General features: G+C 49.8%; 1 protein-coding gene across 2 annotated transcripts in view; it reads right to left on the bottom strand.

Moving 5' to 3' along the window:
- Positions 1-23,488, bottom strand: part of pde10a (phosphodiesterase 10A) — a 1,307,205-nt gene that overhangs the window by 97,600 nt on the left and 1,186,117 nt on the right. For both annotated transcript variants that reach the window (XM_072507750.1, XM_072507751.1), the window contains 3 exons: positions 19,134-19,217; positions 10,592-10,742; positions 5,690-5,845 (listed from right to left, as the gene is read on the bottom strand). In XM_072507750.1, coding sequence (XP_072363851.1) covers positions 5,690-5,845; positions 10,592-10,742; positions 19,134-19,217 — 391 coding nt within the window. The remainder of the gene's footprint in view (positions 1-5,689; positions 5,846-10,591; positions 10,743-19,133; positions 19,218-23,488) is intronic.

The raw sequence follows: 23,488 nt of genomic DNA, 5'->3' as shown, positions 1-23,488 counted from the left end.
AACTCCTGCAACTTTGAAACCTTACTCATGACCTCACTACTCTCAACCTCCTGTATACTGGAGCTACAATTCAGGTTCCCAATCCCCTGCTGAACTAGTTTAAACCCTCCCGAAGAGCATTAGCAAATTTCCCCCCCAGGATATTGGTACCCCTCTGGTCCAGGTGTAGACCATCCCGTTTGTAGAGGTCCCATCGAACCCAGAATGAGCCCCAATTATCCAGAAATCTGTAACCCTCCGTCCTGCACCATCCCTGTAGCCACGTGTTCAACTCCTCTCTCTCCCTATTCCTCGTCTCGCTAGCACATGGTACGGGTAACAACCCAGAGATAATAACTCTGTTTGTCCTAGATCTAAGTTTCCACTCTAGCTCCCTGAATTCCTGCCTTACATCCCTATCCCTTTTCCTACCTATGTCATTGGTACCTATGTGGACCACGACTTGGGGCTGCTCCCCCTACCCCTTAAGGATCCCGAAAACACGATCCGAGACATCATGGACCCCAGCACCTGGGAGGCAACACACCAACCGCGAGTCTCTCTCGTTCCCACAGAATCTCCTATCTAACCCCCTAACTATGGAGTCTGCAATGACTAATGCTCTACTCCTCTTCCCCCTTCCCTTCTGAGCAACAGGGACAGACTCTGTGCCAGAGACCTGTACCCCATGGCTTACCCCTGGTAAGTCCCCCCCCCCCAACAGTATCCAAAGCGGTATACTTGTTACTAAGGGGAACGACCACAGGGGATCCCTGTACTGACTGCTTCCTCCCAACCCCTCTCACCGTCACCCATCTATCTTTATTCTTCGGATTAACTACATCCCTGAAGCTTCTATCTATAACCACCTCTGCCTCCCGAATGATTCGAAGTTCATCCAGCTCCAGCTCCAGTTCCCTAACGCGGTTTCTGAGGAGCTGAAGGTGGGTGCACTTCCCACAGATGAAATCAGCAGGGGCACTGATGGCGTCCCTCACCTCAAACATTCTGCAGGAGGAACATTGCACTACCTTCCCTGCCATCCCCTCTGGATTAAAAAAAAAGAAAGAAAGAGCTTACCTGTTATTCACTCTACCCCTTAGGTTAAAGGAGGTGGAAGGATGGGGGACACTACAAGTGTAGTGTGTAGGATTTTGAAACTGCCCAACTTAAATACAGGTAAAAATAAAACACTTAACCAGCAACCACTGCGCCCAACACAAAAACAGCAATCAGCTGTAATGGGCCTGTGCAAACAATTTAAATCTTTGTTACTTACCCAGCAGTCACTCTGTCCTCACTCCGACTGGATTCAGCAGGAAACTCCCTACAGTAAGTTTAAAAAAAATTTACTCCCCTTCTCAGCAAGCACTCACTCAGCAACCACTGCGCCCCGCACAATAACACCTCAGGGAAAAGAAAAACGACTTACCAGTCATCAGTCAAGCACTTACCTGCAGGCTGTGACGTCACGGTTCGACTTCTTTCCACTTCTACCTGCCCTCGAGCCTTCCTCTTGGCTGGGATTCTTACAGCAGTTGGTTTCTTTTTGGTTAGAGGAGGGGGTAGGGAGGGAAACACTGAAGAAGTGTTTTGGGTTTAAGTGTCACTTGACACCAGCTCCTCCACAAACCACCTTCAAGTTACGGTGACCACAATGCACATATGCAAATCTCCCCGTAACAGCCAATCAGCAGCTCTGTTCTCCTGCCCTCTGCTGGAATGACAATGCCTCAAATTCAACCAGGAACTGAAAGTAACCTCCGCAAAACCCTGCAACAAGCAGTTAGCACCGCGCAAAGCGATGACACAGACCTTGAATACTACGACACCGACCTTTATTTTTTTCTCTGGACATCGCGAGCCCCATGCCAGCTCCGACACAAACAGTGATGATATGGTCCTAGAGGACTACGACTCGGGCAAAGGTTTTTTCATTAGAAATGGCGACCCCCGTACTGAATCCGACGCAGACGCGGATTCGTTCTTCGGATTTGAGGATCTTCAGCCCAGCATATACGACATCCCGACTCATGAGTGCAGGATGATGCTGCGGCCTGACACCAAGAGACAGAGAGCGATACAAGCCCACAGAGAGTGGCCTGCTGCCACACAGAGAGTGTTCCACGCACGGCTAAGGGCTCCCGACTCCACGATAGAAGACACGCAAGACTCCACACCGCAGTCCTTGCATGAACAAGAAGTGACCCCAGTGTCACAAGCCTCCACAGCGAGCCCGTGGACAGCCTCCACAATAGAAGCAATGCAAGACTCCAAAGCTCAGTCCTTGCATGAACAAGAAGTGACTCCAGTGTCACAAGCCTCCACAGTGAGCACGTGGACAGCCTCCACGATAGAAGCAACGCAAGACTCCAAAGTGCAGTCCTTGCTGGAACAAGACCATGAGGGTCTAGCAACCTCCTCTGACCAACTAGCAGCAGACGATGCAAGTCTGCCATGCTCAAGTAAACAGCAAGAAGACTATGACAGTCTACCACGCTCCAGTGCACAGCAGGACGACCATGGCGGTCTATCATGCTCCAGTGAAGAACAAAGCGACTATGACAGTCCAAGCCCAAATGACCAGCGCAGCGACGATGACGGTCCATCCACATTGTCTGAGCCACAAGGAGAAGACTCTGACAGTATACCTAGCCCAAGTGAACAACAAGAAGCTACTGAGGCTCTATCCACTTTATGTGTGACGAGTGACGACAGATCCCACTTCCCATGCAAGATGTGCAATATAACAGACCTCAGCTAGTGTGTACAGAGGCACTCGACGATCACTTTGAGACCACTGGTGACTCCCCGTTACTTCCACGTTACTTCCAACCTCATTCGCTCGAACCTCTCCACAAGTCAATGCATTCCTGCATGTTCCGACTCCAGACGTGGAGCTTCAAGAAATCTCAGCTGACTCCAGTGAACCTGCTAAGACTCCGGACAGGGAGCACCAACAAACCAACACTGATTCAGTTAAAACAGACCAGACTCCAGATGGGGAGCAACCAAACGCCAAACTGATTCACGTAAGCTAACTTTACTCCAGGCAGGGAGTGCCGCAAACTCAGTGATGGCACGCTCAGGGTGACGACGATGACAGGAGATGGATCACTTGACAATTACACTGGGTCAGTAATAATAAGTAGTGGCTACAGTCCAAGAGGAATACACCAATATTCACCACAGCTATATCCTTTCAAGCCATACCCACACATTTTTTCCACACCAGCAGTGAGGTCAATGACAGCTTATGCTGGACAAACCCAATATTCAGGCATGCAGCGGCCAGCAGTCTATGCAGCACATTCTCAAACAGGCCAGCACTACGGATGGCACACTTATGGAATCAAGACCGAAGGAGGACTACCGCAAGCACAATCTGCACTACAGACTGGATTCCTTAGTTACAGCCCAGGATTTGCTGCACCCCAGCCTGGCCAGATGGCATATTCCTGTCAGATGCAAGGTTCTAGTTTCACACCATCGCCAAGTATTTATGCGAGCTGCAATTCTGTTTCCAATTCGACAAGCTTCAACGGTTCTCAGCAGGATTACCCTTCCAGCACAGCATGTGGCCAAAACCAGTATTATCCAACTTCCACATATGGCACATACATGACCTCGAATGATACTGTTGATGGCATCTCTTCAACGTCAACGACTTCTCAGCTACAAGATGCCATCCAACATCACCATCACAAACATCGAAAAAAAAAGACTCCAAATCAGACAGCGAAGTGATTTGACCACTTCTTAGTTCCTGAAACACAGGGACACCGATGGTGTTCACAAGGACATGCCACCATAAAACTCACCACCCCACCAAGAGAGACATTTGACCATGACGATTGAAAGGTTTTGGACTCGCACATTTGATTTGGACTTATCGTTTAATCACTGTACTCATGACTAGTACACACCATAACTTATCTACCTGTTTTTTGTTCAATTTTCTTTAAGTGTACAGAAAATATGTAACATGTAAAAAAAAGGGGGATGTGGTGATATGCATCACTGTAAAGACACAAGGGGTTAATGTAAATACAAGTAGACTAGCTAGACACTAGGGGGAGCACTAGAGACATGACACACAGACACTCAACCAATAGAACAGTTAGATAGGACACGACCAATGGGCATTCACGATACACACAGAGGTGACACGACCACAGGAGGGCATTACACCAACCCATATATAAAGGACACTACACACATGATCTTCCTCTTTCCAGTGGAGACAGTCAGTGAGTAGAGACTCAGGGTTGATTCAATATTACACCCACCACGTGGATTGTAGCAGACTGGTTAGTCAGTCTGAGTAGCTATAGAAGGATTAACAGTACTGGCGAACCCGAGTAGGAGAAGTGTAAATAGTTTAATAAACGTGTTGAAGTTATCTCCACGTCTGAACCTTCCTTTGTCAAGTGCACCACAAGGAAGCCGCTTATGCTATGCCTAGAGCATAACAAGACAGTCCCCAGCGGGGACCATTTTCTGGGTTCCCATTTTACAAAGGTGTTGTCATGTTGGAAGGGCGGGGATCCTAATGTGGGAGGGAAATAATAGAATGGGAAGCCCGCTAATGACATTAAAATATAGTTAAATGGAGTTCTTGTCATTGCATGGTGGGAACCCTGTTCTGTCATGGGGGTGGAGGGGTGGTTGGGGGTGGGTGGGGGGGTGATGAAGACAATCCAGAGAGGAAATCCCATTGGTGTGAAAGCCGTGTGGAGGGGTGGTTGGGGGTGGGTGGGGGGTGATGAGGACAATCCAGAGAGGAAATCCCATTGGCGTGAAAGCCGTTTTGGGACTCCTGCTGAATTCTCTGCCTGTCGAAAATTAGGGTGAAAAATCCCGGCCTTGAATTTTGTCTAAGAGAAGGTTTTTGAACTAGATAATACTGGGGTGCTGTATTGATTACAGACATTAGCACGTTTTGACTCATTTAAAGTGCTTAATTAATTTCAATCACAGAAGAAACATTTCAGTGCTACGTTGAAATGCAGCACTTTGAAAGCCCCCAAGGAGATGGTCATGCCTGGGCACTTTGATTGTATAAACTGATTATATTGTGAAACCTAGATAAGAGCTAGAAGCTGCAGCCAAAGTCCATATTAAAGGATAACATTAGTACTGGCAGGTAAGATATAGTCAATTTACGATCAGCGGTTTGGAAATTACCTGTTTGGATTTTCATAGAATCATAGAATTTACAGTGCAGAAGGAGGGCATTCAGCCCATCAAGTCTGCACCAGCCCTTGGAAAGAGCATCCTACTCAAGCCCACCCTATCCCCGTAACCCAGTAACCCTTTCTAACCTTGTGGATACTAAAGGGCAATTCAGCATGGCCAATCCACCTAACCTGCACATCTTTGGACTGTGGGAGGAAACTCACGCAAGCACAATGGGAAAGTGCAAACTCCACACAGACAGTCACCCAAGGCCGGAATTGAACCCGGGTGGGTCCCTGGAGCTGTGAGGTAGCACTGCTAACCACTGTTCCACCGATTGTAGGAGTGAGCTACATAGTACCACAGTGTTGCAGTTCCACGAAAGAATAGCTTAATTAAAGAAGGATCTATTGCTTTCAGAGCTGAAACACACATTAGCATCACACATCACACAGTTACTTATTCCAAAAGAGTTTTTGTATACTGTACAGTTTAATGATATTTCTGAAAATCGTGTCTGCGGTAATCCTACCTGTAATATAGCAACTGTCTGAGAGAAGTGATGCTGCTCCATTGTGGAGGTGGAGTATAAGGCAGCCAGTGGGTGGTCAAACTTATGTAGGTAGCTGTTGGTGTAACCCCTGTGATCTAGATCATGACACAAGCAAGCCACGAGAAGACCTTTCCGCTTTTCAAATAAAAATATATAGGAAACAAGAAACAAATTAGTTAAAATTCCACTCTCAGCCAATAATAGTCCATCTAATATGTTGAGAAAACGTGGTTCATAACAGAATAACTTAAGGGCTGCGAACAATATTTTTAATAACCCAAAGAACTATCCTCCGGGTGCTCCGGTTTCCTCCTACAAGTCCTGAAAGATGTGCTGTTCGTTGAATAGGACATTCTGAATTCTCCCTCTGTGTACCTGAACAGGTGCCGGAATGTGGCAACTAGGGGATTTTCACAGTAACTTCATTGCCGTGTTAATGTAAGCCTACTTGTGACGATAAAGATTATTGTTATGATTATTAAAAGTCAGTTTATGTGAGCCATCACAACTGCGATGGACTGTTGTGCCAAATAATAATAACGAGCGCAACCGCGGGGCCTGAAGGAGGTGATTAATAGTATTAGGGGGATGAAGTTGGGGAAAGCTCTGGGGCCGGTTGGCTTTCCGGCGGAGTTTTATAAGGTGTTTGTAATGGAGTTGGCACCGCACTTGTTGGGGAAGGAGGAGCTGCTGGAGATACTGACGAAGGAGTCGATTGCGTTAATCCCGGAGAAGGGGAAGGGTCCACTGGAGTGTGGGCCGTATAGGCCCATTTTGCTGTCGAACACTGACGTGTTGGCTAAGTTGATGGCGGAAGGATGGAGGGATGTGTGCCAGGTGTAGTGGCAGAGGGGCAAACAGGTTTTGCAAAGGGCAGCTCTCCAGTAATATTAGGAGGCTGTTGAATGTAGTAATAGCACCGTTGAGGGGGTGGGTGCTGGAGGTTGCTGTTTCTATGGATGCAGAAAAGGCTTTTGATCGGGTGGAGTATTTATTTGAAATTTTGGGTAGGTTTGGGTTTGGACCGAAGTTTGTGGCGTAGGTGCGCTTGTTGTATGTGGCTCCAATGGCAAGTGTAGTCACGAATGGGATGAGCTCACAAAGTTCTGGGCTGCATAGAGGTACGAGACAGGGGTGTCTGCTGTTGCTGTTGTTGTTCACGCTAGTGATTGAGGTCTTGGCAATGGCTCTTAAGGGCTCTTAAGGAGTGATGGGGGATTGTGAGGGGGGAGTAGAGAACATCGCAGGTCGCTGTACATGGACAACCTGTTATTGCTTGTGTCGGACCCGCTGGAGAGTATGGGTAGGACCATGGAAATATTGGAGAGGTTTTGGGGCCTTCTCGAGGTATAAGTTGAACGTCGGGGAAGAACGAGGTGTTTCCGGTGAACACGGCAAGGGTGGGGGTCAACTTAGGGGAACTACCATTTAAGGCAGCTAGGGAAGGGATAGGTATTTGGAGATCCAGGTGGCAAGGGAATGTACAATGATGCAAAGTGAAATTTGACAACGTTGGTGGAGGAGATCAGGGGGGATTTCAAGAGATTGGACACACTACACCTGACACTGGCAGGGAGGGTGCAGGTCGTGAAAATGAATGTGTTGCCAAGGTTCCTGTTTGTTTACCAGCCTCTCCCAGTCTTTCTCCCGAAAGCCTTCTTTCGGAAATTGGAGACGGTGATCTCAGAGTTTGTATGGGCGGGGAAGGTACCGAGGGTAAAGAGGGCCCTACTACAGAGACAGAGGCAGAAAGGGGGAGTTGGCGCTCCCGAATCTGCTTCATTATTATTGGGCAGCGAACATAGAGAAGGTGAGGCGATGGTTATGGGGGGGGGTGCAGAGTGGGTTAGGATAGAGGAGGAATCCAGCTTGAGGGCATTGGTGACGGCCCCACTGCTGTTTGCTCTGGGCAAGTACACAGCGAGCCCGGTGATACAGTCAACGGTCAAGGTGAGGAATCAGCTGAGGAGGCACTTTAAATTGGAGAGGATGTTGGTGTTGACGCCACTGTGCGGGAACCGTGGGCTGGATTCTCTGCTGTTGGGATTCTCCATTGCACCAGCAGCGCACCCACGCCCGGGGATTTCCCGACGGCGTGGGGCTGCCCACAATGGGCAACCCCATTGGCTAGCTGGCAGGACGGAGAATCCCGCTGCCGGCGGGGGCGCGTCAAGCAAGAAAACTGGTGCGGCGGGACGGAGAATCCCATCCCTTAGGTTTAAGCTGGGGAGATGGATGGGATGTATGGAAAGTGGAGGGAGGCAGGGCTGAAGAGAGTGAGCGACTTGTATCTGGAAGGGCAGTTTGCGGGTCTGGATGAGCTGCAGGAGACGTTTCAGTTGCCGAGGGGGAGTGAATTTAGGTGTATTCAGGTGCAGGATTTCGCAAGAAAGGAGTGGAGGACGTCTTCCAGGTTGCCAGGATGTATCCTGCTGGGGCAATTGCTGCTCCTGGATGAGTCGGGAGAGGGTAGGATTGAAGATATATACTGGTGGTTTGGTGAGCAAGTAATGAGGGTCAGCGGCAAATGGGAGGAGGTGCTGTGGGGGGAAATAGATTGGAGTCTGTGGTGTGAGGCGATGATTAGGGTGAATGTTACCTCCTCCTGCGTGCGGATGAGCTTGACTCAAGATTGTGCACATGACTCGGACAAGGAATAGTGTTTTTTTTTCCATGGGGTGGCTGACGAGTGGAACTGCGGGCGGGGGCCAGCGAACCATGTGCACATGTTTTGGTGCTGTGAGAAGCAGGAAACATACTGGGAAGTGGTGTTCGGGACATTGCCCAAAATTGTAGGGGTGGAGGTCAGGCCAACCCAATGGTGGCGATCTTTGGTGTATCAGAAATGCAGGAGCAGGTGGAGTGGAAGGGGGCTGATGATGTGGCCTTCGCCTCTCTAATTGCCCGGTGGAGGATCTTGTTAAACTGGTGGGCGGATATGGCACCAGGGGTGGCTAGGGGGGGGGCTACGATTGGAAAAGGGCTTTGAGGCACAGTGGGGATTGTTCATGACAATGTGCGTACACGTTAACAAGGACCACTGGTGCCCAGTCCAGGACACCGCTGACCATGACGTACGGTCCCCCTTGGTCCGTAACCGTCCTCGTCGCTGGAAACACCATCCTCCTATTGAGAAGTATGGTTACACCCTCTAGCTCTTGTCCAATAGCATAAATGGTAGGCCTGTCACACCCAGCCCTTTCTTACTTGTAGTCGGTCCTTCTCCCTCAGGTGTCTTTCTTGGAGGGTGTCTATGTCAGCTTTCATCTTTTCAGGTGGGCGAAGACTCTGGATCTTTTCACTGGGCCGTTAAGTCCCCTGACTTTCCAGGTGACTGTTCTGATGGGGAGGGGTTCTGTCCCCCCCCCCCCACCTGCGGGGTCAGCCATACTTAACTTGTGGGTGAGCCTCTGCACTCCGGGGTTTCTCTTTGTTAGGGGACCATCCAAGGTGGCCGCGGTCACCGTTCTCACCATGAGGCCAGGCCCCAGCGCTCCCCGGGGTTTCCCTTTGTTTGGGGACCCTCCAAAGTGGCTGTTTACGGTGCCTTTGTGTTCCTTGCTGTCATGTGTGATCTGTCTTAGCCAGCCTAGAGCCTCCCCCACCCCTTGTATCTTTGTTTTCCCTTCGGATCTGTTTCTCCCCCTCTCCCATTCACCCTCTCATTTATCCTTTTACTACAATCCCCCTGTCGCCAGGTGCCCTCTCCCTGAGGCGAGATGCACTGCTGCTCCCTCTCATTCGTACCGCCTGGTGTGAACTTTCCCGGTAGTGTGGCGGCTGCCCTCCTGGGGCTGGCCGAAACCTCCCCTTCACTCACTACATGTCTGTTCCCCCTTCCTCCTCCTCACCCTTTCCTGTGGCCTGCTGCTCTCGCCCCCAACCTTTCTGAGCCTTTGCTCTCACATTCAAACTGTGGCGGTGCAGTCCCTCAAAAATAGTCTTTCATTGTCCCATTTCTTCAGGGTGTCCGCTTCATCGTTGGTTCTGATGCTGTCTTCCCAGCCCGTGTTTATGGACGAATTTGTCTGCATCTGCAGGTGTGGTGAAGTAATGCTTCTTGACCAGGAAGGTGACCCAGAGCTTGGCTGGGTACAGCATTCCAAATTTCACCCTGTTTTTATACAGGGCTACTTCGGCTCTATTGAATTCTTTCCGGCGCTTGGCCAGGTCCACCCCAATGTTCTGATAAATCCTGATCGGGTGTCCCTCCCACTTGCAGGACCTTGTCTGCCTGGCCCAGTTCAGGATTATTTCCCGGTCTTGGTATTGGTGTAATTTGGCAATTACGGCCCTCGGCTGTTTCCCGGCCTTGGTTTTTGGAGTGACCTGTGGGTTCTGTCTACTTCTGACAGCTTGGGGAATGTCCCTTCCCACCATTCGCGACCTTGCGAGAGAGTCTCCTGCCAGTCTGAGGATTGCCATTCTATCTTCTGTGGCATTCAACTTTCTTGTGAGAGCCCCCTCGGCAAAACTTGTAGCTGGCTTCTTGGCTGCCATTCTCCTAGCTTGACTGTGAGCAACTATTGTGGAGCCGGTTAAAAGCAGCGCCCCCTTGATTGAAGTACTCAGATGACTCCCGGGGTGGCTGATTCAGGCGCTTTGCGCTTCAGGCACAGCTTTTTCACGCGGGGGGGGAATCAATGTTCCAAGTGCCTAAAGATTGCGATCTGGATCGTGCTGCTGGGGCCGGCAGCAGTTGTATTGATTTTATTGCTGAAAATGACACCTTGCCATTTTGGGGGAGAATTCTGCCCCATGAGTTTTTCAGCTCAGTTATTTGGCCGGGACTATAATTTGTCTTTAATGTGAATATATGTTAATAAATGTCCTTGGTGGGTGCATGTCCAAGGCAATGACAGAAACATTTCATTCACCTACCTCCAGTTCCGAGAATGTTCCCTGAACTCTTTGCAGGATATTATACATGCAATGTGCCACGGAGACTGCATGTTTCCAGTTGTGGTAGGGCACACGGCGGTAGTTTTTCTTTACTGACATAGTAAAGCGACACAGTTTATCCAGTTCAAAGCTAGGTAGATAAGAAAACAGTGAGAGGAAAGACATGAATTAAATAAAGATCAGCAATGCTAACATTACCCTATTGTAAATTGTCAGGATTCCGAAGCTCATATAGTTTTTAATGGGTAAGGTGACATATCTATCAAGGAACTAATGTTCAATGAAACTTAAGGCATCTTTTGCAGGGAAAATTCTGATAGCTTATCAACATGCACCATGTTGTGAATATCTACTTAGGCCTTTGACAAGGTGCTGCATAGGAGATTGTAAAATAGGTTAAGAGCCCATGGTATTAAGGGTAAGATCCTGGCATGGATAGAGGATTGGCTGACTGGCAGAAGGCTGAGAGTGGGGATAAAGGGGTCTTTTTCAGGATGGCAGTCGGTGACTAGTGGTGTGCCTCAGGGGTCTGTTCTGGGACCACAACTTTTCACAATATACATTAATGATCTGGAAGAAGGAACTGAAGGCACTGTTGCTAAGTTTGCAGATGATACAAAGATCTGTAGAGGGACAGGTAGTATTGAGGAAGCAAGGGAGCTGCAGAATGATTTGGACAGGCTAGGAGAGTTCGCAATGAAGTGGCAGATGAAATACAACGTGGAAAAGTGTGAGGTTATGCACTTTGGAAGGAGGAATTTAGGCAAAGACTATTTTCTAAATGGGGAAATGCTTTGAAGCACAAAGGGACTTGCGAATCCTTGTTCACGATTTTCTTAAGGTTAACAGGTTCAGTCGGCAGTTAGGAAGGCAAATGCAATGTTAGCATTCATGTCAGGAAGGCTAGAATACAAGAGCAGGGATGTACTTCTGAGGCTGTATAAGACTCTGGTCAGACCCCATTTGGAGTATTGTGAGCAATTTTGGGCCCCGTATCTAAGGAAGGATGTGCTGGCCTTGGAAAGGGTCCAGAGGAGGTTCACAAGAATGATCCCTGGAATGAAGAGCTAGTTGTATGAGGAACGGTTGAGGATTCTGCGTCTGTACTCCTTGGAGTTTAGATGGGTGAGGGGGGATCTGATTGAAACTTACCGGATACTGCGAGGCCTGGATAGAGTGGACGTGGAGAGGATGCTTCCACTTGTAGGAAAAACTAGAAGCAGAGGACACAGTCTCAGACTAAAGGGACAATCCTTTAAAACAGTGACGAGGAGGAATTTCTTCAGCCAGAGGGTGGTGAACCTGTGGAACTCTTTGCCGCAGAAGGCTGTGGAGGCCAAATCACTGAGTGTCTTTAAGACAGATAGATAGGTTCTTGATTAATAAGGGGATTAGGGGTTATAGGGAGAAGGCAAGAGAATGGGCGATGAGAAAAATATCAGCCATGATTGAATGGCGGAGCAGACTTGATGGGCCGAGTGGCCTAATTCTGCTCCTATGTCTTATGGTCTTATGGAACTGCAGAGCAGACTCGATAGGCCAAGTGGACTAATTCTGCTCCTATGTCTTATGTCTAACATTTAAGAGGTAACTTTTAGTTGTTGGCAGATTAAAGTTATAAAGGTAACCTAACTAAAATGCTGTGCTTTAGAGATTACCGGAACACCCCAAGAAATGGCAGTTCAGAATATGATCTGTATTTGTTTAATAAAGCCACAATACAAGAGATAGAGCTGTAAAACAGCAAATGGGCTTACTCAGCTAAAGACCGGCGATGTGCCAACTTAAATCTTTTGCAGTAATGGCTGCCTGGAAAGGTGTTCTGTTTTGGGAGTTAGAGTTAAATTAGTTTATAAGTATTCAGGCTGTAAAACCTAGTTACTTCAACAGCTCAAAAACTGGCTTCCGGTTGCGGCTATGCGGAGCTAAGCCGCACGATTCGGCAGCTCCCGTTACCACGGACTTTCGGGCTCGTTAGAGGAGCCCCAACGGAATTTTTTTTTACGCAACCCATGGGGAAGGGAAGAGAGAGGTCCCCCTCCAACTTCTATGAAACGGACCAGAAGTGTAACGGCCAAAGGAGCGGCACTGGAGCAACGGGAGAAGCGAGGGAAAGAAAACAAAATGGCGGTAGCCAGGGACAAAGGGGAGCTGCAGGAGTTCATCAAGCGCTGCTTCGAGGAGCAGCGCGAGGAGATGCGCAAGGAGATGTTGGCGCCTATGCTTTCAGCAATTGAAGGACTCGGGATCACCCAGAAGGCCCAAGAAGTTAAGATCCAGGAGGTACAGAAAAGAGTCAGTCAGAACGAGGACGAGCTCGTGGGCCTGGCGGTGAGAGTGGAGCAGAACGAGGCGCTACACAAGAGGTGGGCGGGAAGACTCGAAGACCTGGAGAACAGGTCGAGGAGAAAGAATCTGCAGATCCTGGGTCTCCCTGAGGGAGTAGAGGGGGCCGATGCCGGGGCATACGCGAGCACGATGCTCGAGGCGATGATGGGCACGAAGGCCCCTTCAAGGCCGCTGGAGTTGGATGGGGCACATCGGGTGCTGGCGAAGAAGCCCCAGGCAAATGAGCCGGCAAGGGCGATGGTGGTGAGGTTCCACCGGTTCACGGACAGAGAATGGGTCCTGAGATGGGCCAAGAAGGAGCGGAGCAGTAAGTGGGACAATGCAGAGATCCGAATATACCCGGACTGGAGCACGGAGGTTGCAAAGCGGAGAGCGGGTTTCAACCGGGCCAAAGCGGCGTTGTACCAGAAAGAAGTGAAATTCGGAATGCTGCAGCCAGCGCGACTGTGGGTCACATACAAGGACCAACACTATTACTTCGAAACGCCTGAAGAGGCGTGGACCTTTGTACAAGCCGAAAAGCTGGACTCTAACTGAGGGTTTGTGAAGGTGGGGGGGATGTTTGAGGTTTGATGTGTGATGGTTGTTGTATATAGGGGGTCAATCACGCGCAGGAAATGTTACATGGGCTGGGGGAGAGGACAGGGCCGCGACAGGATCTGCGCCAGAGGGGGCGGAGCAGGCTTTGGAAAGCGTGGGGTTTTTTCCCACGCGCGGGAAGAAAGGTGGGAAGGGGAACGAAGGAATGCATATCGATTGGGAGACTCCCACACGGGGAGGTCAATGCGACGGCGGGGGAAGCCGGGGTCAGCAGGCGTCAGCTGACTTACGGGAGTGACATGGGGGGAGCAAAAAAACTAGACAGGGGTCTAGCGGGGGGGGGGGGGGGGGGGGAGGAAGGAAGGGCTGCTGCTGCACTGGCCGAAAGGGAATGGGACACAGAAGAGGTGGTCGGGACGGGGGTCCCCCGTCTGGGGGACTGGAGGGTGAGGGAGGCGTGGACATGGGACTGGCCCAGAAAAGGAGATGGCTAGTCGGTGGTGGTGGGGGGGGGGGAAGAGAAGAGCCCCTCCAATCCGGCTGATAACGTGGAATGTGAGGGGCCTGAATGGGCCGGTGAAGAGGGCTCAAGTGTTCGCGCATTTAAAGGGACTGAAGGCGGACGTGGTCATGCTCCAAGAGACTCACCTGAAGGTGGCGGACCAGGTCAGGATAAGAAAGGGATGGGTAGGACAGATATTCCACTCGGGACTGGACGCGAAGAATAGAGGGGTGGCAATATTGGTGGGAAAGCGGGTGTCATTTGAGGCCAAGACTATTGTAGCGGACAATGAAGGGCGATATGTAATGGTGAGCGGTAGGCTGCAAGGGACGTGGGTGGTGTTGGTAAACGTATACGCCCCGAACTGGGCTGATGCAGGATTCATGAAGCGCATGTTGGGGCGCATTCCGGACCTGGAGATAGGAGGCCTGATAATGGGAGGGGACTTCAATACAGTGTTGGATCCAGCACTGGACCGCTCCAAATCAAGGACTGGAACAAGGCCGGCGGCGGCCAAGGTACTTAGGGGGTTTATGGATCAGATGGGGGGAGTGGACCCATGGCGGTTTGCAAGGCCGCAGGCCAGGGAATTTTCTTTCTTCTCCCATGTACACAAAGCCTACTCACGGATAGATTTCTTTGTTCTGGGTAGGGCGCTCATCCCGAGGGTGGAGGGGACGGAGTATTCGGCCATAGCCGTTTCGGACCATGCCCCGCACTGGGTGGAACTGGAGCTGGGAGAGGAGAGGGACCAACGCCCGTTGTGGCGGCTGGATGTGGGACTGTTGGCGGACGAGGTGGTGTGTGGGAAGGTGAGAGGGTGTACCAAAAGGTACTTGGAGGCCAACGACAACGGGGAGGCGCGGGTGGGGGTGGTATGGGAGGCGTTGAAGGCGGTGATCAGGGGAGAGCTAATCTCCATTAGGGCTCATAGGGAGAAGACAGAGGGTATGGAAAGGGAGAGGTTAGTGGGGGAGATTTTGAGAATGGACAGGAGATACGCAGAGGCCCCAGAGGAAAGATTACTTGGGGAAAGACGACGGCTCCAGACAGAGTTTGACCTGTTGACCACAGGGAAGGCGGAGGCACAGTGGAGGAAAGCGCAGGGGGCGACCTACGAGTATGGGGAAAAGGCTAGTCGGATGCTGGCACACCAGCTCCATAAGAGGATGGCAGCGAGGGAAATAGGGGGAGTCAAAGATGGAAGGGGAGCCACGGTTCGGAGTGCGACGAAAATAAATGAGGTATTTAAGGCCTTTTATGAAGAGCTGTACAGATCACAGCCCCCAGCGGGAGAAGAGGGGATGAGCCGATTCCTAGATCAACTGAGTTTCCCGAGGGTGGAGGAGCAAGAGGGGGCTGGTTTGGGGGCACCAATTGGGTTGGAGGAGCTGAGCAAGGGTTTGGGGAGTATGCAGGCGGGGAAGGCCCCGGGACCGGACGGGTTCCCGGGGGAGTTCTACAGGAAGTACGTAGACCTGTTGGCCCCGCTACTAGTGAGGACCTTTAATGAGGCAAGAGAGGAGGGGACCCTGCCCCCGACAATTTCGGAAGCGACAATTTCTTTGATCCTAAAGCGGGACAAGGACCCACTGCAATGTGGATCGTACAGGCCGATCTCACTCCTCAATGTGGATGCAAAGTTGCTGGCAAAAGTGCTGGCCACGAGGATTGAGGACTGTGTCCCGGGGGTAATCCACGAGGACCAGACGGGATTTGTAAAGGGCAGGCAACTAAACACCAATGTGCGGCGGCTCTTAAACGTGATAATGATGCCATCGGAGGAGGGAGAGGCGGAGATAGTGGCAGCTATGGACGCGGAGAAGGCCTTTGACCGAGTAGAGTGGGAGTACCTCTGGGAGGTGCTGCGTAGGTTTGGGTTCGGGGGAGGGTTTATCAGTTGGGTTAAGCTCCTTTACAGAGCCCCAAGGCGAGTGTAGTGACGAACCGGCGGATGTCGGAGTACTTTCAACTGTACTGAGGGACGAGGCAGGGGTGCCCCCTGTCCCCCCTGTTGTTCGCATTGGCGGTCGAACCATTGGCCATGTCATTGAGGGAGTCTAATAAATGGAGGGGGGTGGTCCGAGGGGGAGAAGAGCACCGGGTGTCGCTATATGCAGATGACCTGTTGCTGTACGTGGCGGATCCAATGGAGGGGATGGTGGAGGTCATGCAGACTCTCAGGGAGTTTGGGGAGTTTTCGGGCTATAAGCTCAATGTAGGGAAGAGTGAGCTCTTTGTATTACGGGCGGGGGACCAAGAAAGAGGGATAGGGGACCTACAGCTGAGGAGGGCGGAGGGGAGCTTTCGGTATCTGGGGATCCAGATAGCCAGGAGTTGGGGGACCCTACATAAACTGAATCTGACAAGGTTGATGGAGCAAATGGAGGAGGATTTCAAAAGATGGGACATGCTACCGCTCTCGCTGGCGGGTAGAGTGCAGTCGGTCAAAATGGTGGTCCTTCCGAGGTTTCTGTTTGTGTTTCAGTGCCTTCCCATCGTGATCATTAAGGCCTTTTTTAAGAGAGTAGGCAGGAGTATTATGGGGTTTGTGTGGGCGAATAAGACCCCGAGAGTAAGGAGAGGGGCCCTGGAACGCAGTAGGGACCGAGGAGGGTTGGCGCTGCCAAACCTGGGGAGCTACTACTGGGCAGCAAATGTGGCGATGATCCGCAAGTGGGTTATGGAGGGTGAGGGGGTGGCATGGAAGAGGATGGAGATGGCGTCCTGTAAAGGAACGAGCCTGGGGGCGTTGCTGACGGCACCGCTGCCGCTCTCGCCGACAAAGTATACCACGAGCCCGGTGGTGGCGGCAACACTAAGGATCTGGGGCCAGTGGAGACGGCACAGGGGTGCAATGGGAGCATCTGTGTGGTCCCCGATCAGGGGTAACCACCGGTTTGTCCCGGGGAAGATGGACGGGGGGTTCCAGAGCTGGCATCGGGCGGGGATTGGAAGAATGGGGGACCTGTTCATCGACGGGACGTTTGCGAGCCTAGGGGCACTGGAGGAGAAGTTCGAGTTACCCCCTGGAAATGCCTTTAGATATATGCAGGTGAGGGCTTTTGTGAGGCGACAGGTGAGGGAATTCCCGTTGCTCCCGGCACAAGAAGTTCAAGATAGGGTGATCTCGGGTGTATGGGTCGGGGAGGGCAAGGTGTCGGAAATACACCAGGAGTTGAAAGAAGAGGGGGAAGCGCTGGTAGAAGAGTTGAAGGGTAAATGGGAGGAGGAGCTGGGGGAGGAGCTCGAGGAAGGTCTGTGGGCTAATGCCCTACGTAGGGTTAATTCCTCCTCCTCGTGTGCCAGGCTCAGCCTGATACAATTTAAGTGGTCCACAGAGCGCACTTGACGGGGGTGAGGTTGAGTAGGTTCTTTGGGGTGGAGGACAGATGTGGAAGGTGCTCAGGGAGCCCGGCGAACCATGTCCATATGTTTTGGTCATGCCCGGCACTGGAGGGGTTCTGGAGAGGAGTGGCGGGAGCAATATCTCAGGTGGTGAAAGTCCGGGTCAAGCCAAGCTGGGGGCTAGCAATATTTGGAGTACTGGACGAACCGGGAGTGCAGGAGGCGAAAGAGGCCGGCATTCTGGCCTTTGCGTCCCTAGTAGCCCGGCGAAGGATCTTGCTAATGTGGAAGGAGGCGAAGCCCCCCAGCCTGGAGGCCTGGATAAATGATATGGCGGGGTTCATAAAGTTGGAGAGGATTAAGTTCGCCTTGAGAGGGTCTGCACAGGGGTTCTACAGGCGGTGGCAACCGTTCCTAGACTATCTCGCGGAGTGTTAGAGGAAGGTCGGTCAGCAGCAGCAACCTTGGGGGGGGGGGGGGGTCCTGGGAGGGGGGGGGGGGAAGTGGGGACTGCCGGGGAGGGTGGGTGAGCAAGAGATAACATGAAGGGTTGGGGAAACAGGCACGTACGGGAGAGGGCCAGTGTACAAAGCTGTGTAAATATATCATTTTGCCATGTATATATCTTGCTCTGCGCGATTTCTTGCTTTTTTTTTGTTACGGGGGGGGGGGGGGGGGGGGGTTATTGTTTGTAAGGGAGAAAAATTGTGTTAAAAAACTTTAATAAATATATATATATATTTTTAAAAAACAGCTCAAAAACTACATTTTAAATGAGGGATAATCAACCTGAAGGTCAGTTTGAGGACATCCCAGAAGTGTTATGTCATGCTGATGGGTGGAGCTTAAGGTGCTTCTCTTGTTTCAGCTTATTTGGGTGTTTTCTGAGAACATTAGTTGTAGTTTTGACATTATGTGGTTTGTAGCTCACTGAGAGGTAGCCATAGTAAAATATAAATAACTTAATAATTTACTGTGTGAAATGTGACTAAGGCTGAACCTCAGTTTGAATTTTGTGAAGGAACAGAAGCTAGAGGATTGCCTGGTTTGAAAGGAAGAATCTACAGTGGCCCCCACAGAGTCTTGTGGCAAAATAAAACAACCAACAGATTAGCTTGGAAGTATTGGGAAAGTAACCATAAAAGGAGGCTGAGGTATTCAGTTGAGAGATGTTAAATGAAATTTCTATCTCTGAAAATAGCTGGAGAGGAGGAAACATTTTCAGAGCACTGTGGCATATCTATGGGTGGTCCCTACAGAAGTAAATAAGATTGATGCATCTTAGAAGGGGATGTTTGGGGAAATTAAGAAGTAAACCCCAGCGCATAACGTACATTGCCATAAACAAAATTGTATAGGTAACAGTGCATGTGGTGTTTAATTCTTTCATGTACAATAAAGTTGGTTTGTTAAAAATAGTGAAATTTTGTGGCATATTTCTATTGGTTAAAACGTGTTCAGATTTTTCTGTAAATGTTAATGGTCCCAGCTGGATTGTAACCAAATCCACTGACATCGAGGGATGTTACCAACTGCAGTGGTTTGGATGATGCAACCCTGGTCTGTAATGAGAGTCAGAGAGCCTTCAGTAACTGTTATACCCGAGAACCCTTACTGGTGAATAATATTCGATGACACTAATCCAGCACTAAAAGTAATACAGTTTTGAGGCACAAGATGATTGTCATTAAAATGGAATACAGATTTAATCTCCTCTGCAGCTTGTCAAGGCATTTTGTTCTCATTAAGGAAAATAAAATGGGATTATTTTATGGTCTGTACCTGTTCTTTCCGCAGCAGTTTAAAACCATATGGACAAAAAAGGTTGCCCAGGAGTCCTCATAGGGGCTGATATCGAATTGGAACCTGAGATAAAATTATATAAAAAGGAATACCAATAGAATAGGTCGATATTTCCGTAGCAATCATCAATATTTACATATAATTGTCATATATTTGCTCCAATTTGCATTACACTGAAAGAAAGTTGTTTTATCGGGAAAGGTTGAAAGATTAAATATTCTAATTAACTATACTGGTAATTCATTATTTTTCTCAGGAGGGCAGCTTCTCTCCATCACCCACTCCTAAACACCCCACCCCACCCCACCAAGGGACCTCACTACATGTTTATTAAAAGGAGGTCGGAAAATAATAACAGCAGCAACAATACTCTGAGAGAAAGTAGGCTAGCTGTTGTGGAAGAGCAGCATGAATTAGTTAACATTCAAAAATAGGAGCAGAAATAGGCTATACAGCCCAATGAGCCTGCTCCACCAATCAATATAATCATGGCTGACCTTCTACCTTAATTTCATCATGCCCCTCAATTTCCTTTGTATCCAAAAATCTGTCAACAACTGAGCACCTTCATTGGTAGAGAATTCCAAAGGTTTGTAAACCTTCAAAAAAAGAAATTTCTCCTCATCTCCTAAATGTGATTTCCCTTATTCTGAGATTATAATCCTTAATTCTAGACTCCTCAACCAGGAAGTCTTCCTTCCAGCATCAACCAGAAGCCCCTTAAGAATTTTACATAGTTGAATGCGATTACCTCTTTGTTTTAAATTGCAGGGAATAAATGCTCAGTCTACTAAATCTCTCCTCTTGGAATAATTCCCTCATCCTAGGAATCAGTTTCGCAAAACAGGAAACCTATATTGTACACAATACTCCAGGTGTGGTCTCACCAATGCTTCACGCACTTCAGTAGGACTTCTTCACTCTTATACTTCAATTGCTTTGAAATGAAGGCTAACAACCTGTTCCCTTTCCTGATTACTTGCTGTACGTATATATTACCTTTCTGTGATTCATGCACAAGGACATCCAGATCGTTCTGAATACCAATGTTTCCTAATTGTTCACCAGTTAAAAGAAAATTTGCTTTTCTATTTTGCTTTCCAACATTGATAAATTCACATTCTTCCGCATTCTCTTCCAACTGCTATGTTTTTGTCCACCGACCTAACCTGTTTATATCCCTTTGAAGCCTTTTTGTGCCCTCCTCGCAGATTGCTTCCCACCTAATTGGTATTGTTGGAAAGCTTGAATGAATTGGGCGCGATTCTCCACTCCCACACCGGTTGGGAGAATCGCCTGGGCCGCCGAAATTTCCGGGGCCGCCGGTCCGACGCCCTCCCGCGATTCTCCCGAGCGGCGGGAACGGGCCAGTCGAGTTTCGCGGGCCGCAGGCCAGAGAATCGCCGGAGATACCCAAAATGGCGATTCTCCGGCACCCCCGCGATTCTGAGGCCTGGATGGGCCGAGCGGCCAGGCCAAAACGGCGGGTTCCCCCCAGCGCCGTCCACACCTGGTCGCTACAGTCGTAGGCGGTGCGTGACCGCTAGGGGGGGTGGCCTGTGGGGGGGGCGAGGGGGGATCCTGTACCGGGGGGTACCTTAAATGTGGGGTGGCCCGCGATCGGAGCCCACCGATCGTCGGGCCGTCCTCTCTGAAGGAGGACCTCCTTCCTTCCGCGGCCCCGCACGATCCGTCCCCCATCTTCTTGCGGGCGGATATGGACAGGACGGCAACCACGCATGCGCGGGTTGGCGCCGGCCAACCCGCGGATGCGCGGATGACGCCCGTTATGCGGCGCCGGCCGCGTCATCTAATAGATGACACCCAAGCACTTACCCCACTGGTTATGTCCTTCCAACATGAAAATGTCCAGTTCGTTCCGATTCTTTGTTCTCTTGTCAAATACTTTCTTGGCTTTGCAACATGGCCAAATATTCACATTTACTGCTCACCTGCTGAGTGCGTGCAAATGGGAATATAGTTCAATTTGAACCAGACATTGTCGGTTGCAGTGGGAACATCGTTGTCATTTGCTGATGCAGGGACCGCTGATGAGTGCTCCTTCTTGCACTGGTGCTTTCTGTGGGAATCCAAAGATGCAGATCCTCAAATTTCTATGCTCCAGAGTGGATACTTTGGTGCAAAGTACTTTGGATATCTGTATTGCTCCCAGTTGAAGTCAATCTGGCGTGGAATGAAGTCTTGCTTGCAAGAATCCTTGTAGCTCAGTTTTGACCATCCAACGGGTCTTCTGGCAGCATCATGCTCTCCATACAGTTCATCTATTGATAGGTGACCGTCATCCATTCTAACAACATGGCTTAGCTAGTGTAGTCAACTTTGGTTGTGCATTTCCATGGGTTAGAAAGCTGTAGTACTTGTGTCAGGGAGTCTCTGTTGCCAATGGATCCCAAGGATCTTTTTCAAACAATGCATATGAAATTAATTCCATCGGTAATCCTGATTTCGATATATTGTCCAAGTTTCAGCATCATACAGCAGTGCATTTAATTAAACCATTACAGATTCTTAGTCCTGTGGCAACTGCGATTTGAAGCTTTTTAAGCAGCAGTACTACGAATACACGCTGATGTCTCCTAATCAAACTTCATTTTACTTGAGACCATTGACCCCAGGTAGAAGAATTTGTCTACATATTTCAATTCAGGGTTGTTTCATTAAAATACTTCATTGGGAAGACCATGTGGTGTTATTGTCACTGAGAGGAATATTCCGTTCTGGAGTCAAAGAGTGGTGGTGAGGGCAGAAATTGCAGTGACTTCTGCTGGTGAGCAGGGCACAGAACATGTGAGATCTTATGCTGTTCAGCTCATTACTTATGCATCTGTGCGGAATACATTGAATCTTGTGACAGGGTGGGCAGGAAGTTGCGCTCCCCATCATCACTTTGTAGGTTCCAACGTCCATGCTGCATATTTAACTAGGACTCAAACAGCCATTCACTCACTGCAGCCCAGGGCCTCCAGACCCTGTAAAAATAATGTCCAGGAAAGATAGCAACCTACGGTTCTGCAAAGACTGCTTTGAGATTCTTCTCAAGGCTATTGCGGTAAGGTGGGAAATCATCTTTCCAAGGTATGAGAGCAGAAGGCTCTCCCGTCTAACCACACTGGCCAGGGAGGAGGTCACCAAGAAGTCAGCACCCATGGAGTCCGAAGGACTACTCAACTGTGCAGGAAACAGATGGATGATCTGCTGTGCTTACCAGGGTAAGTCCAGCTGGATCTACAAAAATTTATAGATTTATTTTTCTTCCAGTTTCCGCCCCAATCTCACCTTCACATAGTCTATTCCGGCACTTCCCCTCCTTTCTTTAGCTTCTTTTTTCTCCATTTCTGATGTTAGGCTAACTACCAATATTCATTACAAGCCCAGGGACTCCCGCAACTATCTCGACTACAGCTCCTTACACCCTGCTTCCTGCAAGGAGGTCACCCCATTCTCTCAGTTTCTTTGACTCCGTTGCATCTGTTCCGAATGTGCTACCTTTCAAATGGCGCTTCTGACATGTCTTGCTTTTTCCTAAACTGAGGGATCTCCTCTCCGCTGTGGTCGACAGGGAGTTCAACCCATCTCCTGCACCTCTACCCACTCCACTTCCCCCCTCCCTCCCAGAACCATGATAGGGTCCCCCCCGGTCCTCACTTTTCACCCCAGCAGTCTCTGCGGTCAAAGAATTGTCCTGACATTTCTGTCGAGCTCGATGGCACCATTAAACAATCTTCCCCTCACCTTCCCTGTCAACATTCTGAAGGGGTTGTTCCCCCTGTGACACTCTGGATCACTCCACCATTGTCTCCAACTCCTCATCCCCTTCCCACTGCACCTTCCCATGCAATCTCAGAAGGTGCAACACCTGCCCCTACATCTCCTCCCTCCTCACTATCCAAGGCACCAAACCCGCCTTTCAGGTGCAGCACCTACTTCAATTTGGTCTACTGTATTCGCTGCTCCAAATGCCGTCTCCTCTACATTGAGAGACTAAATGTAGACTGGGTGACCGTTTGCAGAACACCTTTGGTCAGTCTGAAAGAGCATCCTATCTAGGCCCACTCCCCATCCCTAACCCCGTCACCCCACCTGGACACTTTAGGACACTAAGGGGCAATTTAGCATGATCAATCCACCTAACCTACACATCTTTGGACTATGAGAGGAAATCAGAGACCCAGAGAAAACGCACACAGGCAAAGTGAAAACTCCACACAGACAATCACCCAAGATCGGACTTGAACCCGGGTCCCTGACACCCGAGGCAGCAGTGCTAATCACTGTGCGACTACTGGAGGTTTTGGTGAGATGAGCGTGAGGTT

The sequence above is a fragment of the Scyliorhinus torazame genome, chromosome 1, assembly GCF_047496885.1.
Source record: "Scyliorhinus torazame isolate Kashiwa2021f chromosome 1, sScyTor2.1, whole genome shotgun sequence".
In the NCBI taxonomy this organism is placed as follows: Eukaryota; Metazoa; Chordata; class Chondrichthyes; order Carcharhiniformes; family Scyliorhinidae; genus Scyliorhinus; species Scyliorhinus torazame.
This window is presented reverse-complemented; position numbering and strand designations above follow the sequence as displayed.